Source organism: Capricornis sumatraensis, chromosome 2 (assembly GCF_032405125.1).
Source record: "Capricornis sumatraensis isolate serow.1 chromosome 2, serow.2, whole genome shotgun sequence".
NCBI classification, from domain to species: Eukaryota; Metazoa; Chordata; class Mammalia; order Artiodactyla; family Bovidae; genus Capricornis; species Capricornis sumatraensis.
In genome coordinates, this window is record NC_091070.1 from 103,431,260 (window position 1) to 103,452,951 (window position 21,692).

Consider the following 21,692-nt stretch of genomic DNA (forward strand, 5'->3'; position numbering starts at 1 on the left):
AACTGTAGTGAAAAGAAGACAAAAAAAATCGGGGCTCACAAATATAAGTATTAATACGAATTCGACTGAGTAGAGCTTCTACTCAAACGTAAATCCATAACATAAAAATCTCTCAAACCTAAAACAAGCAAAACTATTGAATTTCAATCCAGTGTTAGCAGTTTATAATAAGAACAGAATTTTTGCTATGTCATTATGGGAAGAATACAGAGGAAGGGGGTAAAATTCTACATCTACCTTGCCTTTTCTACATATGAATCAGCAACAGATTTTATTCAGTGCTTTAACATTCTGCTACACAGACATAAATTCAAATAACCTTTATTCAACTCTTATCTTGTAAGGCACACAAAACATTAGTCAACATCCACAGATACTGTTATTTCAATATTTTAAACACAGACTGGTGTCATTCAAAAAGAAAGAAGGAACCAAACTACGGTTAAACATCTAAAAAAGATTCTTCAATCATAAAAGAATTCAAAAGGACCCTTAGAGGCGATCTAGTACAAATCCTCAGTATCAACACTCCCTTTTGCTAATCATGGCTTATTGGTTGCAGGTTTCCCAGTGGGATTTTCCCTGGCCTTCACCATCAAACGAATCCAACGTGTGCCCTAGTTCAGGAGCCTGCTTGTTTTTCAGCAAGCATTCTGACACAAAGAAAAAAAAAATGAAAAACTCTTTTTTGCACTCACCCAAATCACCCAGTCGTCTACTCTTGACATTACTCCATTCACGCATCCAACATTTACTGAGCATGCCTACCTGTGAAGCAGGTGGCTGCTCTTCTCCGGTTAACTTTACCTGCTTCTCCGAAGGCCCGGAGTCCTTCCCCTGGGCAGCTCTCCACTCTCGAGCCATTTCTGCGTATTTCTCCTTTTCCTCCCCCTTCAGGAGCTGGAGGAGATGGAAAGGGAAAACAAGCAGCAGCAGTGAGGCCTAGTGCCCGGGGCCCGGAAAACAGATGCCTGGACATTACTGGGAGGCGGTTCCGGCGCCGGTTTGCCCTGGACCAGGGACGGGGAGCTTCCTTCCCCTCCAGCAGGGCCCAGGGGTCACTGGCCTTCTCAAGGCCCCTTTGCCTCCCGCCTTACCCTCCCACTTGCCAACTGCCTGGCCCCGGGCCACGGGCCTCCAGCCTTACCGCCCAGTCAGCGGAGCAGTAGGGAATGGCATCCGCGACGCGAGCCACAGGCAGGCCTCTCCGTCGTAGCTCGGGGATCTTTTCCTGCACGAAGAAATAGTAGGCATTGCGGCTGGCCCTGCGGTTCGGCATGGCGAGCGTAGCCAGGCCTTGAAGAGAGCCTGAGACAGCACCAGCGGCCGGCGCCCTCGCCGGGCTCCCGCCCTTAGTAACCGAGGCTGTGGCCTGCACGCGCAGTCCTCAACTCTCAGCCAATCAGGGCGCGGTGCGCAGGCGCATCGGCCTCTCCAGGAGAAAAACAGCCTGAGACCGGAAGACTCCGCCTCGTGCGTCCTTGGAGGCGGGGTTGAAGGGGAGCTAGGACAAGGGTGCCAAGCATTCTGATTGGTGGAGATGGGTCGGGGTGGGGGAGGTGTTGTCACGAGGATGGCTTGGAGAAATTTCTGTACATTATTGCGTAATATCCTTCAAAGTAGGTAAAGAGGACCAGCCGATGCTTCAGGTTCTTCTATGCTTTACAGTTCGGTTCAGTTCAGTCGTTCAGTCCTGTCTGACTGTTTTCGACCCCATGGACCCCAGCACGCCAGGCTTCCCTGTCCATCACCAACTCCCAGGAGTTTACTCAAACTCATGTCCATTGAGTTGGTGATGCCATCCAACCATCTCATCCTCTGTCGTCCCCTTCTCCTCCCGCCTTCAATCTTTCCCGGCATCAGGGTATTTCTCGGCATCAGGGTATTTCCCAGTGAGTCAGTTCTTCGCATCAGGTGGCCAAAGTATTGGAGTTTCAGCTTCAACATCAGGCCTTCCAGTGAATATTCAGGACTGATTTCATTAAGGATGGACTGGTTGGATCTCCTTGCAATTCAAGGGACTCTCAAGAGTCTCCTCCAACACCACAGTTCCAAAGCATCAATTCTTCCGTGCTCAGCTTTCTCTATAGTTCAACTCTCACATCCTTGTATGACTACTGAAAAAACCAGAGCCTTTACTAGGCAGACCTTTGTTGGCAAAGTAATGTCTTGGCTTTTTAATATGCTATCTAGGTTGGTCATAACTTTTCTTCCAAGGAGGAAGCGTCTTTAAATTTCATGGCTGCCGTCACCATCTGCAATGATTTTGGAGCCCAAGAAAATAAAGTCTGTCACTGCTTCCACTGTTTTCTCATCTATTTGCCATGAATTGATGGGACCAGATGCCATGATCTTAGTTTTCTGAATGTTGAGCTTTAAGCCAGCTTTTTCACTTTCCTCTTTCACTTTCATCAAGAGGCTCTTTACTTCTTCTTCACTTTCTGCCATAAAGGTGGTGTCATCTGCACATCTGAGGTTATTGATATTTCTCCCAGCAATCTTTATTCCAGCTTGTACTTCCTCCAGCCCAGCGTTTCTCATGATGTACTCTGCATGTAAGTGAAATAAGCAGGGTGACAATACACAGCCTTGACGTACTCCTCTTCCTATTTGGAACCAGTCTGTTGTTCCATGTCCAGTTCTAACTGTTGCTTCTTGACCTGCATACAGATTTCTCAAAAGGCAGGTCAGGTGGTCTGGTATTCCCATCTTTTGAAGAATTTTCCACGGTTTGTGGTGATCCACACAGTCAGAAGCTTTGGCATAGTCAATAAAGCAGAAATAGGTGCTTTACGGTTGTAAGGGGGCTTCCCTCGTAGCTCAGTCGGTAAAGAATCTGCCTGCAATGCAGGAGACCTGGGTTAGACTCGTGTTCGATTCCTGGGTCGGGAAGGTCCCCTGGAGAAGGAAATGGCAATCCACTTCAGTATCCTTGTCTGTAAAATTCCATGGACAGAGGAGCCTGGCAGGCTACAGTCCACGGGGTCCCAAGAGTCGGACACGACTTACGACTAAACCACCACCACCACGGTTGTAAGGGGCCAACTCTGTGCCAAGATTGTGGAAGGTCTTGGGTGGAGGGGGACAGAGGGAGGAACACCACAAATGAGATCTTTTTCCTCAAAAAGTTTACTATCCAATGGGGGGAGGGGCAGGTAAGATGACAAAAGCAAGAGAACCAACCAGAATGATTTGATTTAGTTTCCACCCTGGTTCTTAAACATTATTTAAGAATATGTTTTTTTTTAATGGTTATTCATAAGTATTATAAAGGAAACACTTACAGTAAGAGGCTGAGATGTTAAATACTGTCCTTGAATAAAGTTTTATAGATTTCCTCATAAAGGTCTGATTCGTGTTATGCCTTTGTTAGTTTTATTCCTAGAATGTATATAGAAGTATTATATATGTTTCTTTTTCCATTATGTTTTCTAATTAGTTACTGATGATGTGTAGAGAAACGTATTGATTTTAGTGTTAATCTTGTGTATTTAGACACTGCTGAATTCTCAGATTGATTCAAATAGTGTCAGTCAATTTTCTTGGATATATATGTGCTTCCCAGAGAACTGTCTATCTCTGTTTGGTTTAAGTATGTGTATGCATGTTTTAAAAGCAAGAACAATATTTAAAAATATTTTTAAATGCTTTTTGTGCATCTTCTCAGATGACCCATATGGTTTTATCCTTTGTTTAGTATAGTAAATGATATTGCTACATTTTTCTGTTTAAGTATCCTACCATTACTACTACTATAACCTCTTCTCAATCATGCTTGGCATTGCTTATTTTTTAAAGTATACTCAATGCGGGATTTTTGCCTCCTTGATTGAAGTGATATTAAATGATGTATTTTTTCCATGCTATCCTTACAAAATGTTGGCATAAGCATTGTAATAGCCTCATAAAATGAACTGCCATCTTTTTCTCTGTTCCCTCTGAAGAACAATGGCATTATCTATTTCTGGACAATTGGATAGAACTTCACTAATAAAATGCTTTGATCCTAGGATATCTATGGAGAATGGAGTTGACCTTTGATTACCATTTCAGTATTTTGTATGGTTATTACTCTTTAGGTTTTCTCACTTTCCTTCAGTTAATTTTGATAATATTCCTCTTTAGAAAACTGTTTCATTTAGGTTTTCAATTATATTGCTATAAAAGGTAGGCAAGGATGTGCCACAACTAGGATTTTCATACAGTGACAGTCTCTTATATAGATAAACTGACATTTACCATCAGACCCAGAACTTCCATTCATTTAGGAGAAATGAGAAAAAAAAATAAAAACACTTGGAAATGAATTTTATAGCAGTTCTATTTGTAAGAGCTTCAAACTGGACAACCCAGATCTTCATTAAAAGAGGAATTGATTTTTAAATTGTGCTATATCCTTATTAGCTACCCTGGTGGCTCAGATGGTGAAGAGTCCACCTGCAGTGCAAGAGACCTGAGTTTGATCCCAGGGTTGGAAAGAGCCCTTGGAGTAAAGAAAGGCTACCCGCTCCAGTATTCTTGCCTGGAGAATCCCATGGACAGAGGAGCCTAGTGGGCTACAATCCATGCGGTCGCAAAGAATTGGACACAACTGAGTCACTAACACATACACTTATTAGGCTGCTATTCAGGAAAGAAATGCAATGAACTGTTGATATTTAACATGGATGAATTGCAGGATAATTTCATTGAGTGAAAAAAAGAATATATAAAAGGGTGGATAGATATCTTGATTCCATTTATACAAAACTCAAGAAAAGGCCAAACTATTGTATAGAAATAAGATGAATAGTTGTTGTTTAGTTGCTAAGTGGTGTCTGACTCTTTGTGACACTGCCCTTGCCCACCCGCCCCCCTCCCCACACCACCCCCATCCCCCACGCCTGCCCTAGGGATTTCCCAGGCAAGAATACTGGAGTGGGTTGCCATTTCCTTCTCCAGGGGATCTTCCCAGACCTGGGATGGAACCTGGGTCTCCTGTATTGACAGGCAGATTCTTTACCACTGAGCCACCAGGGTTGCTCAAATTAGCAGTTACCTAGGGCTAAGAGGTAGAGGAAGGGGATTGACTGAGAACTGACAAGAGAACCCCTGGGTTGACAGAAATATTTTATACCTTGATTATGGTGGTAGTAGTTACAAGTGGCATATAGTTATCAAAATTTCTCAAATAATATATTTTAAAGGTGTGCATTTTACTGTGTGTAAATTATACTTCAATAAAGTTGATTTAAAAAAACAAAACTTATTCGCATAAAATAATTACAATATTTGTTTATAATTTAAAACATACATATTCTAACATTGCTTTCCCTTTTCATTCTTAATGTTATTACTACCTCATGTCTTTTTTTCTTGCAAATGTTTATTTTACTGATCTTAAAAAAAAAAACAGGTTGGGTTTTATTGATGAACTTTACAGTTTTCCTGTTCCTTTTTACTTCTGCTTTAAGTTTATGGAGTCCCTCTGTCTATTTCCTTCAGGCTATTTTGTGGTTCTTTTTTAGATTCTTGAATAAAAAGCTTCATTCAAGTATTTTCAATTTCTGTTTACCGTCATTCTAGGTTTCTTATTTTTCCTTTTTCTGCTTTAGATGGATTGATCAGTACTTTTTACCCTGCTTTTTCTTACACTGGTTTCAAGTCATGCTTTCTATTTTGCTTCATTCAGTAGCTATCTATATTTTTAAGATACTTGTTTTGTTTTAAAACATATTTTTATAACAACTTATACAGTTAGTAGGTATCCACATCCATTCTTCTCAAATAGACAAGAAGCTTAGAAAACTATTGCTTCCCCTCACTTAGTATCCCAACTCACTGCTCCACCATTCCACTTGTTATTATCTGGGATTTTAGTTTCAGATTTTTTTTTTTATACCAATGTTGAGACATGATGGAAGTATAGTAAGTTAAATACATATATCTAAAGCGTACAACTAGATGAGTTTTAACATATGTGTACAGCTGTGAAACCATCGCCACCATCAAGATAACAAACGTATCCACCCCCAGAGCTCTCTTACTACCTCCTTGGGCCCCTTGAAGTTGCCCCACAATTCACTGAAACTCTGTTCATTTGTTTTTCCTTCAGTCTTTGTTCTCTTGTTTCATCTTTGTTTCATTTTGCAGTTTCTACTGTTTCTTCATGTTTACTAACCTTTTCTTTTGCAAAATCTAATTTGCTACTAAACCCATCCAGTATATTTTTTTGGTATCAGATCATTTAGTTTTCATCTCTAGAATTTTATTTAAATCTTTCTTCTGTCTTCCATATTTCTACTTAACATGGTCTATCTGTCTTCTACCTTTAACACGGAATGTAGTTATAGTAACTACTGACTGTCTTTGTCCACTCATTCCATCATCTGTGTCATTTCTGGGTCTGTTTCTACTGGTTGATTTTTCTTATTATTATGGGTTTTATTTTGTCCTGCTTCTTTGTAAGCTGGGCAATATTTGGTTGGATGACCATTGTAAATTTTACCCTGTTGGACGCTGCACATTTTTCTAATAAATATTCTTGTGCTTTGTATTATGTTTTTGGAAACAATTTGGGTCTTGTTTTACCTCCTTTTGCGGTTTGCTTTTATGCTTAGTTATTCAGATTTAGAGCAACCTTTAGGACTCATTTTCTCCCCTGCTGATATAACATGCTTCTGAGTACTGTGCTGATAACCCACGAATTTGCAGGTTTTTCCACTTTGGCTAATGGAAACACAGACTATTTCTAGCCCTGTATGAATTTCAAGGATTGTTCCTTCCAGTCCTTTCAGGTTGTTCTTTCCCTGGCACTGTATAGTTTCCTCCCACACATGCACTGATCAGTATTCAGCTGCAGCTCCAAGGGAGATCCTCAGCAGATTTCCACAGCTTTTCTTTGTGTTGCTCTCTTTGTCTGGTACGCTGCCCTGTGAACTTTAGCCACCTTGGCCTACCTAGACAACAAACTCCATCTTTCAAGGAGACCACAGGGCTCTGCCTAGGTTACTACTCTTGATTCTGCATTCTGGATACTCTCTCTGAGCAGCAACCTGGGGCAATCACAAGGCTCACCCTGTTTGCTTCTGTTCTTTCAGGGATTATTCGCCTCTGCTCCCTGATGTCCAGTTTCTGAAAAGATTGTTTCATATATTTTGACCAGTTGATAAATTCATTTTCTGTTACTCCGTCTTGGCTCAGATTGCTTTATCTTATTTTAAACACTTAAAATAATACTTGGATTTAACTGTTAAATGTTTAGATAGGTGATCAGAGGCAAATCTTTCTGACATGTCATTTAAAATGAGAAACAATGCAAAGGTATGGAGCTAGTCATGTTAAGAGTCGAAGAAGTGCATTCCAGACCGAGGGAACAGTGTATGAAAAAGCCTCAGACAATAAAGAGCTTGGTGAATCCTCAGAACAAACAGAAGATTGGTTGGTGTTGCTGAAGTGTATCCAGTCAGGTGGAGTGTGATGCTTACTGAGGATGGAGTAACCAGCAAGGACTGGGATTTGGCCAGTATCAGGGGTTCAAGTATTATCCTAAGGACGTTGGTGGTTATTTAAGAGATTTTTTAAGTGTCACATGGTTTAGAGTTTAAGAAGGTCACTCTTGATGCTAGTCAGAAAACAGTTTCAAATCAAGAATGGGCACAAGGAGATGAGTTAAAAGGTTCCTTCAGGAGTCCATGTGAAATGATGATGACCTAGAACAGAGACATGGAGCAGACATGGAGAGCTGACCATGGTTTTAATTGCACTGTGTGGAAAAATAGAACTAGCTGACAGATTGGTTATAGAAGTGAGGGAAAGAGGAATACTAGGCTTTCTAGTACCAAAGAGGGGCTGCTCCTCATACTACTATTATCTGCTCCTCTCCTTCTGTGTTACAACTGATTTTTTCCTGGTTTTACTTAAGTAAGGTCCTATGTAAAGAGAATAGTGTTCCCCTCTCACCAGCCACATGGATCTTCCTATTCAGCACTCCTACAGGGTGGCAGGTTTTTGTTTGGGGCATGCATGGCAACAGCAGGGGAGTCAAGAATTCAGTTATGGATGTTAATTTTGAAATGCCTATTATACATTCAAGTGGAGATGTCAAGCAGTCAATCAGCTATCTATCTGGAGTTCTGGGCTAGCAATAGAATCTGGAAGTAAGCCACATAAAGCTGGTACATAGACTCATGGAAATGGATGAGATCACTTAGGCTGAGAGTGAAGAGAGAAAAAAATGGCCCACGATGGAGTCCTGAGGAACACCAGTATTTAGAAGTCAGTTCATGGCATCTGGTCCCATCACTTCATGGGAAATAGATGGGGAAACAGTGGAAACAGTGGCTGACTTTATTTTTTTAGGCTCCAAAATCACTGCAGATGGTGATTGCAGCCATGAAATTAAGATGCTTGCTCCTTGGAAGAAAAGTTATGACCAACCTAGACAGCATATTAAAAAGCAGAGACATTACTTTGCCAATAAAGGTCCATCTAATCAAAGCTATGGTTTTCCCAGTAGTCATATATGGATGTGAGAGTTGGACTATAGAGAAAGCTGACCACCGAAGAATTGATGCTTTTGAATTGTGGTGTTGGAGAAGACTCTTCAGAGTCCCTTGGACAGCAAGGAGATCCAACCAGTCCATACTAAAGGAAATCAGCCCTGAATATTCATTGGAAGGACTGATGCTGACGCTGAAACTCCAATACTTTGGCCACCTGATGTGAAGAACTGACTCATTTAAAAAGACCCTCATGCTGGGAAGGATTGAGGGCAGGAGGAGAAGGGGATGGCAGAGGATGAGATGGTTGGATGGCATCACCAACTCAATGGACATGAGTTTGAGTAAACTCCAGGAGTTGAGATGGACAGGGAGGCCTGATGTGCTGTAGTCCATGGGGTTGCAAAGAACTAGACATGACTGAGTGACTGAACTAGAAAAAGAATGGGGCTTCCCTGGTAGCTTAGCTGGTAAAGAATTCCCTGCAAAAGAGGAGCTCCGGTTTGATTCCTGGTTCAGGAAGATCTGCTGGAGAAGGGATAAGCTACCCATTCCAGTATTCTTGGGCTTCCCTGGTGACTCAGCTGGTAAAGAACCTGCCTGCAATGTGGGAGACTTAGGTTTGATCTCTGGGTTGGGAAGATCCCCTGGAGAAGAGAAAGACTACCCACTGCAGTATTCTGGCCTGGGAAATTCCATGGACTGAGTAGTTCATGGGGTCGCAAAGAGTCGGACATGACTGAGCAACTTTCATTAGGAAAAGAAAACCTAGTGAAAATAAGGAAGAAAGAATGTCTGAGGACATAGGGAGAAAACTAGGGAAACTAAGAGTTTCCAAGAGGAAGTGCTTCATTCATTTAATAAATATTTGTTCAGAGTCTATGCAGCGCCAGGCTCTACTTCAGGCACAATAATAAGTAGAACAGAACAAAGCTTATAACATAATGAGGAAGGCAGAAAATAAAGAAATAAATAACTATGTATATAATATGTTGTCTGAACACCTTATTGGACAATAAGTCCAATGAAGAAAGACAATGCAGGATAAGGGAATGGGGATTGACGGAGGGTACAACTTTAGCATGGTCAGAAAAGGCCCTATTTGAGGAAATGACATGTAAGTAAACTCTAGAAGTGAGGAAGCAAACCATGAAGCTATCAGGCAAAGACCACTCCCAATCAAGGGAATAGCAAGTTCAAAGACTCCAAGGTGGGCACATGTCAGGGATGTCTGAGGAACAGCTAAATAAGTCTGCAGTTGGAGTGAAGTGAGCAAGGCGGGGGAGGGGCTCAGAGAGGGTATTGCAGAGGGAGCTCGGGCCAAATCATACAGGGCTTGCACCGTCTAAGAATTTTGGATTTCAATCTGAATGGGAGAGAAGCCATTAGAAAGATGCATGGGTTCTGCTTTTTAAAAATATTAAGTATGAGGTATGATTTTCAGCCAAGTGAGTATGAAACCATCCTAAAAAACACAGCATTTTAAGAGAATGTTTATCTTATGCTATTTTTTTCCTGATGCTAGTTTAAATTAAGGCCCTGACAGTATAGAGTGCATCCTCCAACCTGTGCTAATAATAGTAATAATAGCTAACATTCATTGAAAGCTGTTGTGTCAGACTCCCTGCTAAACACTGCACAAGGGTTATCTGATCTCTTCTCTCCATAACATCCCTATGAAATAGATTCTATGATCTGCATTTTGCAGAATGGGAAATTGGGACTTCCCCAGGCCACACCCATGAATGGCTCTGACCTCTGTGGGATCCCTGCTTCTTTAACACGAGTATTCCAAGCTATTCACTATAGATGCTCAAGGATGTTTATTATACAAGGCTTTGCCAAAGCAAAAAAGGGGAATTTCCAAGTTCCCCATCATCTCTAGATGTTGCCTGAATTCACACCACATTCCTGAGTAACTCAGCCTTAAGTCTGGTTGATTTCTCAGCTTGCTCAGTCTATACATATACAGCCTCTTGTCAGGTTATGTGATTCCACCTCCTATGTCTCCCTGTAGCGTCTTTCACGTACAGTTTGGTTCCCACTCCAGCTACCCTATAGCTGAGTTCTGGTGCTTGTTCCTTCTTGGGCTCTTATGATGAGCTCTCCACTGAAGAGGGCTCTGCCTGCTGTCTCTCTTTCCACCAATACATCCTACATCCTGTGGCCACAATAACTTGGGTGAAATAAACATCTGATCTTGTTTTTCTGCTTAGATACCCTTACGGGTGGTCCACTGCCTGCAGAGTTAAGCCCAGGCCTGGTAGCCTGGCTCCCCTTGTTCTGACCTCAGCCTGCCTTTCCAGCCTCACTGCTGACTCACACTCCTGGCAGCAGGCCCCACTCTCACCTCAGCCCATTGCTTGTGCATCTGCCCTACCTCTTGCTCCACTTCTGCTTATAGAAACTCTGCCCAGATCATGTCCAGGACTTAGCTCAGGGGTCACCTTTCATGATGACACCTCTGACTGGCACTCCCACAGGTAACTGACCCCTCTCCCTCTGTGCCCCCACCATACCTACAAATGTCCCTACATAGGTCCTGCCACACTATCACATTCAAAGGCCATGTGTCTGACTCTCACCCCCCCAGCCACACCCACATACAGCTACAGTTCAACTGTAAGCTCTTTGACAGAAGAGGCTGTGACGCATCCATCTTTGAATACCTACTCATCTTGCATTTCTGGGCAGCATACTGTCTAAAATATAGTAGGTGCTCAATGAATGTGTATGGAATAAATAAATGAATGAATTTAAGAAAGAGAGAAGAGACGATGAGGAAAAGGGAAGTAGGCCTTGGAACAGGTTGAAATCAGACAAAAAACATCTTGATCATCTTTGTGTACAGGGAACTCACTCAGGATTGGGATAGGAGCACAGAATTAACAGTCTATGAGATAGGCTCATGCTACAAATCCAACGCAAAAGTCAAGGCTGCTGTTTTTTAACATTAGTTTTCAAGAGCCCACAAATGACCCTTCTGCTGCTTGAGCAGCTTCCTTTCATGATGTTCAGTGTTCTGGCTCCATTTTCCCAACTGCCTTACCTGCCTGTTTTCTGGGGGTGAGGTCATTGGATGACATACTTATTCACTTCCTCCCCTTAGGGTCCATCGTAGACCTGTGCCAGGGGAGAAGACCTCTAGGGGAATGCTTAGGGCTGAGAAGAAATCTTTTAACTTAATCACCAAAACCTAGAATGCAAAGAATTGATAAAATACAGAAAGACAGGCTCCCTTCATCATTCGCCCTTTGGGCTAAAGGATGCTGCTTGATTACTGGACTCTGCTCTGCTGCTAATTTGGGGGTCTGTCAATGCTGTTCTGATTTCCAAAGGATGCTAACACTGAAACAAAAACAGAAACAAAAGCAAAAACCAAAGATAGGGCTCATAAAAGAGAAGCAGACTTACTTCATATTTGGCTCTGTTACTCAGAAAAATTATAGGTTGAACTGTCAATCAGTAGGGGCTCCCAGGGCCTCAACCACTCATAATTAACTTCATTAACAGCTCATGATTGAGACAGAATGAGAGCAGGTGTACATCTGGGGGCTTTGTATCTGGCTAAAGATATAGGCCTGACAAAACCCCTGTCATCTCTTCTTGCTGACTCTCTCCTTCCTCCAGGGATTCCCAGAGACTGAGTAAATTGTGGCACAGCTGCACCTATTGTCTAAGCAACAGTTGCTACACTGTAGAACTATCAGCACATATAGAAAATCTAAAGAAGAAAATATAAAAGGAATGACTGCACTCCCTGATATAACCATCATTACTCTTTTGTTGTTTCCACTGACTCCTTTAAATGCATTTTCCATATTTGGGACTGCGCTCTAAATATATGTGATGTTCTCTTCTTTTTTCCTGCACACTATCCTTGGATGGGCCTCTATGGGGAAAATATAGAGCGCTAACTCTGATGGTGGGGTCTGGCCTCAGGATGAGGCAAGCTGACGTCATCTAATTGTGTATCACACCCTGCCCCCAACACCACTGCAGTTTGATTTGAAGCCTGAGACAGCAGGACTTGGGTTAAATCTCCTTCAAGTTCATGAAATTTTCAGTATGTTCTCCCAATCTTCTACTGTTCTTGGCAGGACAGCTTTTTAGAATTCTTTGGCACCATGCACTTTATATTTGCATTTCCTTTCTTTAAAGCGTTTTCTTAATGAAACAATTTATTCTTCAATATGAAAGGGCTTTCAGATTGAAAATGCTTTCAGTTTCTAGTACAGGGTGCTTAGAGTCTTCAGTATTTGTTTGTTCATATTTATTTATTTATTTTAGTTTCTCACATTAATTCAGACTTTAAAAAAATTATAATTCATTGAAGATGGTTTTGAAGAGATGAGGGATGGGAAAGATAAACTGAAAAGACAGCACAAGGGAAGAGAAACAAAACTCACGAAACACAGTATCTGTTTGAAGGTCACACCTCATAGATTTCTCATGGAAGACCAGATCGGACAGAAGTAGAAATGTGATATTATCTGTGTGCTTTAAAAAGACCTACATTCCACAGAATTCATGTACATACATGCCTATGTGCCTGCAATGAAATCATGTTTTAAAGAGGATTCAGCTGCATTATATTTATAACTATGTGGTTGCTACCAGCTACCGGTTTGTCTCCTTGCGGTGGTTCACTTCTCTTTTCTCCATGTCCTAATTCTGTTCTAAAGGGTGCAGCTTTGCTGAAGCCACCGGTCAGTCCACACCCTGTTCCCATCATACACAATTCCAGCTGTGGCTTCCCAGGTATCCTGGTCTGGTCCCACATGGGCCTACGTTCTGACATTTTTGTCTCTGGGTTGCGGAAGAAAGTTTGAAGCACTGGGGATCCAGACCCTTCCTTTGGTGGTGAAAGATGCATCTCTATGGGAGTCCTGTCCTATCTGACTAGGATAAATAGATAACTAGAGATCAACTGGATCTGAATCTGAGGCTCATTGGCAAACATCAAGTCAACAGCTTTCCCAGAAAACAAAGAAAGTGATTAAGTAGGGCTTCTTAAACATTAGTGAGCTTTAGAAGTATGCAAGGAAGGGGATTAAAATGCAAATTTCCAGGCCCCACCCAAAGTTTCTGATCTCAAAGTTTTTAGTAGAGCCTGGGAACCTGCATTTAAGCAAACACTTTCATGTGATTCTGATGCTGGAAGCTCTAAAACCACACTTGGAAGAGCATCAGGGTTCTAGCGTCATATCCTGCTATGAACACCAATTCAGGAAAATAATGCCATTGTCCCAACCTCCTCTTACCTCTGTCTTCAGGTTGCATGTTGCGAATCATTAGGCGTACCTAAAGTTCCTTGTAATCCTCAATTACCTTGGTAATAATATGTGTACTGGGGAGGGGCACACACTCCCCAATGACTTAGTCCAGTTTAGCAGCTCCTTCCTGGAGAAGAAAATGGCAACCCACTCCAGTATTCTTACCTAGGAAATCCCATGGACGGAGGAGCCTGGCAGGCTACAGTCCATGGGGTCACAAAGACTCAGACATGACTTAGTGACTAAAAAACAGCTGTAGCGTCTCCTTAGGGACGGCCCAGACACTACCCACTCAGGCAGTTGCTGATCAACTGTACTGCCCTACTTAGAAGACAGACACGCAGGGCGCTATACAGGAAACAAATTCCCAGGAATGTGGACAAAGCCCCTGTGTTCTATGATAAACCCTGGCACAAGCTCTTTTCCAAGCACCCAGACTCCTTGCTGATGCACACACTCTAAGCACACATTCAAAGTTCTCTTTTGTGGGCTTTCCTTTCCACTTTCCATACACATCTAGGTGTCCTTCATTGAGTCCATCTCCCATTTCCAATTTCTCAGCTCTTATGTCTGGTTCAGTTCAGTTCAGTAACTCAGTTGTGTCCGACTCTTTGCAACCCCAAGACCTGCAGCACGCCAGGCCTCCCTGTCCATCACCAACCCCCGGGGTCCACCCAAACCCATGTCCATTGAGTCAATGACACCATCCAACCATCTCACCCTCTGTTGTCCCCTACTCCTGCCCTCAATCTTTCCCAGCATCAGGGTCTTTTCAAATGAGTCAGCTCTTTGCATCACGTGGCCAAAGTATTGGCATATCAGCTTCAATATCAGTCCTTCCAATGAACACCAGGACTGATCTCCTTTAGAATGGACTGGTTGGATCTCCTTGCAGTTCAAGGGACTCTCAAGAGTCTTCTCCAACACCACAGTTCAAAAGCATCAATTCTTCAGCACTCAGCTTTCTTCACAGTCCAACTCTCACATCCATACATGAACACTGGAAAAACCATAGCCTTGACTAGACAGACCTTTGTTGGCAAAGCAATGTCTCTGCTTTTTAATATGCTGTCTAGGTTGGTCATAACTTTCCCTCCAAGGAGCAAGTGTCTTTTAATTTCATGGCTGCAATCACCATCTGCAGTGATTTTGGAGCCCCCCAAAATAAAGTCAGCCACTGTTTCCCCATCTATTTGCCATGAAGTGATGGGACCAGATGCCATGATCTTAGTTTTCTGAATGTTGAGCTTTAAGCCAACTTTTTCACTCTCCTCTTTCACTTTCATCAAGAGGCCCTTTACTTCTTCTTCACTTTCTGCCATAAGGGTGTTGTCATCTGCATATCTGAGGTTATTGATATTTCTCCTGGCAATCTTGATTCCAGCTTGTGCTTCCTCCAGCCCAGCGTTTCTCATGATGTACTCTGCATATAAGTTAAATAAACAGGGTGACAATATACAACCTTGACGTACTCCTTTTCCTATTTGGAACCAGTCTGGTGTTCCATGTCCAATTCTAACTGTGGTTTCCTGATCTGCATACAGATTTGTCAAGAGGCAGGTCAGGTGGTCTGGTATTCCCATCTCTTTCAGAATTTTCCACAGTTTATTGTGATCCACACAGTCAAAGGCTTTGGCATAGTCAATAAAGCAGAAATAGATGTTTTTCTGGAACGCTCTTGTTTTTCCCATGATCCAACGGATGTTGGCAATTTGATCTCTGGTTCCTCTGCCTTTTCTAAAACCAGCCTGAACATCAGGGAGTTCACGGTTCATGTATTACTGAAGCCTGGCTCGGAGAATTTTGAGCATTACTTTCCTAGCGTGTGAGATGAGTGCAATTGTGTGGTAGTTTGAGCCTTCTTTGGCATTGCCTTTCTTTGGGATTGGAATGAAAACTGATCTTTTCCAGTCCTGTGGCCACTGCTGAGTTTTCCAAATTTGCTGACATATTGAGTGCAGTGCGTTCACAGCATCATCTTTCATGTTTTGCATAAAATATCCTTGCTATGTATGCTTAGATACTAAGCATTATTCAGACTCTCTTTCATGCTTTGTGTGCACATGCCCACCAGCACCCAGACACATACTCAGTACATGTGTGTAAAGAAGTTGTAGGCAATAAACATACCTTGTTATATCAACCCTCTGGTCTAGATGTCCCTGTCATAATGCAAAGGGCATGTGCTTTGGAGGTAATAGATCTTGGTTCAAATCTACCTGGAAACAACCTAAATGTCCATTGACAGATGAAAGGATAAAGAAGCTGTGGTACATATATACAATGGATTATTACTCAGCCATAAAAAGGAACACTTCTAAGTCAGATCTAATGAGGTGGATGAATCTAGAGCCTATTATATAGAGGGACATAAGTCAGAAAGATATTAAGCAGAAGATATTAAGAAGAGATGGCAAGAATACACAGAAGAACTGTAAAAAAAGATGTTCACGACCCAGATAATCATGATGGTGTGATCACTCACACTCACCTAGAGCCAGACATCCTGGAATGTGAAGTGGGCCTTAGGAAGCATCACTATGAACAAAGCTAGTGGAGGTGATGGAATTCCAGTGGAGCTATTTCAAATCCTGAGAGAGGATGCTGTGAAAATGCTGCACTCAATATTTCCACAAATTTGGAAAACTCAGCAGTCACCAAAGGACAGTTTTCATTCCAATCCCAAAGAAAGGAAATGCCAAATAATGCTCAAACTACCACACAATTGCACTCATCTCACATGCTAGGAAAGTAATGCTCAAAATTCTCCGAGCCAGGCTTCAGCAATACGTAAACCCTGAACTTCCAGATGTTCAAGCTGGTTTTAGAAAAGGCAGAGGAACCAGAGATCAAATTGCCGACATCCGTTGGATCATGGGAAAAACAAGAGCGTTCCAGAAAAACATCTATTTCTGCTTTATTGACTATGCCAAAGCCTTTGACTGTGTGGATCACAATAAACTGTGGAAAATTCTGAAAGAGATGGGAATACCAGACCACCTGACCTGCCTCTTGACAAATCTGTATGCAGATCAGGAAACCACAGTTAGAATTGGACATGGAACACCAGACTGGTTCCAAATAGGAAAAGGAGTACGTCAAGGTTGTATATTGTCACCCTGTTTATTTAACTTATATGCAGAGTACATCATGAGAAACGCTGGGCTGGAGGAAGCACAAGCTGGAATCAAGATTGCCAGGAGAAATATCAATAACCTCAGATATGCAGATGACAACACCCTTATGGCAGAAAGTGAAGAAGAAGTAAAGGGCCTCTTGATGAAAGTGAAAGAGGAGAGTGAAAAAGTTGGCTTAAAGCTCAACATTCAGAAAACTAAGATCATGACATTTGGTCCCATCACTTCATGGCAAATAGATGGGGAAACAGTGGCTGACTTTATTTTGGGGGGCTCCAAAATCACTGCAGATGGTGATTGCAGCCATGAAATTAAAAGACACTTGCTCCTTGGAGGGAAAGTTATGACCAACCTAGACAGCATATTAAAAAGCAGAGACATTGCTTTGCCAACAAAGGTCTATCTAGTCAAGGCTATGGTTTTTCCAGTGTTCATGTATGGATGTGAGAGTTGGACTGTGAAGAAAGCTGAGTGCTGAAGAATTGATGCTTTTGAACTGTGGTGTTGGAGAAGACTCTTGAGAGTCCCTTGGACTGCAAGGAGATCCAACCAGTCCATCCTAAAGCAGATCAATCTTAGGTGTTCATTGGAAGGACTGATGTTGACGCTGAAAGTCCAATACTTTGGCTACCTCATGCGAAGAGCTGACTCATTTGAAAAGACCCTGATGCTGGGAGGGATTGAGGGCAGGAGGAATAGGGGACGACAGAGGATGAGATGGTTGGATGGCATGACCGACTCAATGGACACGTTTTTGGGTGGACCTCGGGAGTTGGTAATGGACAGGGAGGCCTGGTGTGCTGCAGGTCATGAGGTCCCAAAGAGTCGGACATGACTGAGCAACTGAACTAGACTGAACTGAAGTCAGAAAGAGGAAGATAAATGTCGTATAGTTATGCATATATATAGAATCTAGAAAGATGGTACCAATGAATTTATTTACAAGGCAGCCTTGGAGAAGCAGACATAGAGAACAGACTTATGGACTAAGGGTGTGGTGCAGGAGAGGGTGAGAGAATAACATGGCAACTCACATTACCATATGTAAAATACATAGCCAATGGGAATTTGCGGTATGACTCAGGGAACTCAAACTGGGGCTCTGCAATAACTTACAGGGGTGGGATGGGGAGGGAGACGGGAAGGAGGTTCAAGAGGTAGAGGACATATGCGTACCTATGGCTGATTCATGTTGATTTTGACGGAAAATAGCAAAAGTCTGTAAAGCAATGTCATTCAATTTAAAAAGTAAATTAATTAAAAAAAATCTTAGTTAAAATCTAACCACTGCCATTTATTAGCTAGCTGATCTTAGAGGAGTTAAATTCTGTGGGCCTGAGTTTCATTATTTGGATTAACTGAGAAAGCTTGTAAAACATCCAGGACTATTTCTAGAACCTAATAGGAAATGCACATCCCATGGACAGAGGAGCCTGGCAGGCTACAGTCCATGGGTTCATAAGAGTCGGGAACAATGGAGCATCTAAACCAATAATTGTTAGGTATCTCCTTTATTTCTATTTTCTTTCTTAATTTTTGTATATGAAAGAAAACAATCCTTCAAATTTCTCTCACGCAGCGTCTTAGTTAGGGTTCTTAATTGTAAACTTCAGAAATCATCTCTGGCCAAATCAAGCAAAGAGGGAATGTACAAGGGGACATTGAGTAGCTCATAGAATTGCTGGGAAGCCTGAAGAGCCAGGTGCAGAAAATAAACTGGAACTCAAAGAGGCTCTACAACCAAAAGCACAGCCAAGATCTCACCTCAGAGTAGTCTGATGGCCTGATATCTGCCACCTTTGACCTGTGAACACTGGAGGCTGCTGTCCCGTCAGCGGCAAAACGGATTCTCCTCTGATTCTGTTTCTTGTCTCACGTGCTCCTGGTTCAAAAAGCTCTGAGTGATCAAGAAAAGATAGGATAAATTCTACTCTGGGTTGAACCAGGATCACACCTGGGTGTACATTTTCCTGCTGCTCCTGCTGCTGCTAAGTCGCTTCAGTCGTGTCCGACTCTGTGCGACCCCATAGACGGCAGCCCACCAGGCTCCCCCATCCCTGGGATTCTCCAGGCAAGAACACTGGAGTGGGTTGCCATTTCCTTCTCCAATGCATGAAAGTGAAAAGTGAAAGTGAAGTTGCTCAGCCGTGTCCGACTCATAGCAACCCCATGGACTGACTGCAGCCTACCAGGCTCCTCTGCCCATGAGATTTTCCAGGCAAGAGTACTGGATTGGGATGCTATCGCCTTCTCTGGTACATCCTCCTAGTCTCCCATTAATTCCTCGGCAATTCCAGTATAGGCTTCCAAGCAGCCTGCCCTTAGCTTATTCAGATGACCCACCATGTTGTAGTCCAGCTTGTCTGCTTGGGCTTGGGAGGCCTGCTTAAAAAAAAAAAAAAAAAGCTCCGAGTGAGAGGGTTCCATCCTTGACAATAAGAAGGGAATGGAGATGTCAGGAAGCCATGAAAGACCGGAGTAAATCCTCACCATTTCTGATGTTCACATCTCACTCATTTCACATATACGTACATTCATTCCTAAGGTTGTAGTCTTTCTCCAGGAACCTTCCTTAAGCCTAGAACCACTCTGTTTTCAGAGCAATTTTACACCTTTCTGCCTCATCTCCGGGGAAGGCAATGGCACCCCACTCCAGTACTCTTGCCTGGCAAATCCCATGGACGGAGGAACCTGGAAGGCTGCAGTTTATGGGGTTGTTGAGGGTCAGACATGACTGAGCGACTTCACTTTCACTTTTTATTTTCATGCATTGGAGAAGGAAATGGCAACCCACTCCAGTGTTCTTGCCTGGAGAATCCCAGGGACGGGGGAGCCTGGTGGGCTGCCGTCTATGGGGTTGCACAGAGTCGGACACGACTGAAGTGACTTAGCAGCAGCAGCAGCAGCCTCATCTCCTTTCTTTCCTCTGCCCAGTATTCCCCTGCCGTGTCCCCTTTCCACCACCAATCCCTCAACATAACAAATCCTGCCCATCCTGTAAATATCAGTTGAGACCTTAATTCATTTTTACTGGTATTGCTCACTCCCCCCACTCCCCAGCCACACTAAACTGCCCCTTCCTTCGTGTTCCAGGGGCACTTTCTCCATACCTCCACCATCATATTTGCTCTCTTTTACCACCAGTATGTGTTTTTTGTTTAATGGTCTGATTTTCCTCCCTCTCCTGGACCCAAGGTGAGGCCCCTTAATGGCAGAAAATCTGCCTTCCTCATCTTTGTAGCTTTGGCTGTTAGCACCTAGTAGATGCTTGATACATGTTTGTTAATGTATATATTTCTTGGTTGTCTCCAAACATACATTTAGGATCCCTTCCTACAAACACAGACAAATCCTTTTAAAAAACTGAAGTAATTCATTTAAATACTCCCCGCAAACGTTAAGTGAAATTCGCTCAGTCATGAACGACTCTGCGACCCGCCAGGCTCCCCTGTCCATGGAATTCTCCAGGCAAGAATACTGGTGTGGGTACCCATTTCTTACTCCAGGGTATCTTCCCTACCCAGGGATCGAACCGGGTCTCCTATATGGCACGCCGATTCTTTACCATCTGAGCCACAAGTGCGCCTTCTTTTAAACAAAAGGCTGAGAAGTGATTAAATGCTGGACAAATGTGAGCCGTATAATTGTTCACTTTATTCTATATTTACATATTTTCTGTTAAAGAGTTGCACGCCATTATAATGTTTTAACCTCATAATGTTTTAAAAGAAGAAAGTTTGGATGCGGATTCTCTCGTACCTTTTCCAATTCTGCGGAGCCCCTTGGTTTTTGGCATTGTCAATAAGCGATCGGGATGGGGGGGGGGCAAGGGGGTTCAGCGGCAGCCCACAGCCTTGCCAACAAGTTATGCCAAGTCGCCGCAGGTCCCTCTCTCCCAGTTAGAATGGCCCTAGCCACGTGCGTACCCAGACTCCCTCCTCGAGTCCACAACCCCGCTTCTGGCTCTGGTCCCGAACGCTGGCTTCGCTGGGAGCTGCCGGCGCTGATCGCTCCCAGCTCGGCGCAGCCCGCTCAGCCGCCTCCCCCGCACCCCTCTCCCGCTTGTACTTTGTCTCTCGGCCCTGACCTCCCGCCCGCAGGGGCGTGCACGTGACGGAGAAACTTTGGCAGGCCCGGGGCGGCGGGCGGCGGGGCGGGGGGCCGGCGGCTGAGCTCCCCCGCGCGGCGTGCGCTGCGGCGGGAAGGCGCTCGGCGGGCTGCGCTGCCTGCGCGTGCGGGTGCGCCAGAAGGCTGGGAAGGCGCCGCCGAGCGCGGGGCGGACTCCTGGAGCCCGCGGCAACGCGCGTGCAGCCTGCGGCGCTGTCAGCCCGGGGCCCCGCCTGCGCTGCCGGGCCGGCGAGCGGCTGCCTCCAGGGACGCCGGGGCCCCGCTCGCGCCCGGCGCCGCGGTTCCGCTGCCGCCTCCGCCACTCGGTTACATAGATCCTCCATCTCTGCCGCTTCCTACTTCCTTCACTCCTTAATCTGGATGGGAAGTTGGGGGAAATGGACAGGGTCGTGATGGCTTGGGTTGCTCTCCTCTGGCTAACAGGTAAGAGACATTTTCAACCGAGACGGATAACTTGACACGTATTCCGGTACTGGTACTGTTCTCATCCTCCTCCCCACCCCATCCTCAGTTCCCCCAGACTGTGTTTAAAGCTGCTTAGCAGGCTGGTGGTAAGTGGGGGAGGGGGCTGTGTGTGTGTGTGTGTGTGTGTGTGTGTGTGTGTGTGTGTATATACATGTATTAGAATGATGGGGGAGGCCAAGAGAAGCCCGATAATTAAGTGAGCCGGA

At 43.8% G+C, this 21,692-nt stretch overlaps 2 protein-coding genes across 3 annotated transcripts in view; one reads left to right on the plus strand and one right to left on the minus strand.

Moving 5' to 3' along the window:
* MAEL (maelstrom spermatogenic transposon silencer) overlaps positions 1-1,279 on the minus strand; it is a 53,775-nt gene extending 52,496 nt beyond the window's left edge. The window contains exons 1-2 of one of the 2 annotated variants that reach the window (XM_068966015.1): positions 1,148-1,279; positions 808-900 (exon numbers count right to left, since the gene is read on the minus strand). In XM_068966015.1, the coding sequence (XP_068822116.1) occupies positions 808-900; positions 1,148-1,279 (225 nt within the window). The remainder of the gene's footprint in view (positions 1-807; positions 901-1,147) is intronic. The other variant, XM_068966016.1, reaches the window with a different exon arrangement.
* A 20,134-nt stretch (positions 1,280-21,413) lies between these two features.
* The window catches only part of ILDR2 (immunoglobulin like domain containing receptor 2), a 70,957-nt gene continuing 70,678 nt past the window's right edge, over positions 21,414-21,692 (plus strand). Inside the window, exon 1 of the mRNA XM_068993626.1 lies at positions 21,414-21,444. Within this exon, the coding sequence (XP_068849727.1) occupies positions 21,414-21,444 (31 nt within the window). The remainder of the gene's footprint in view (positions 21,445-21,692) is intronic.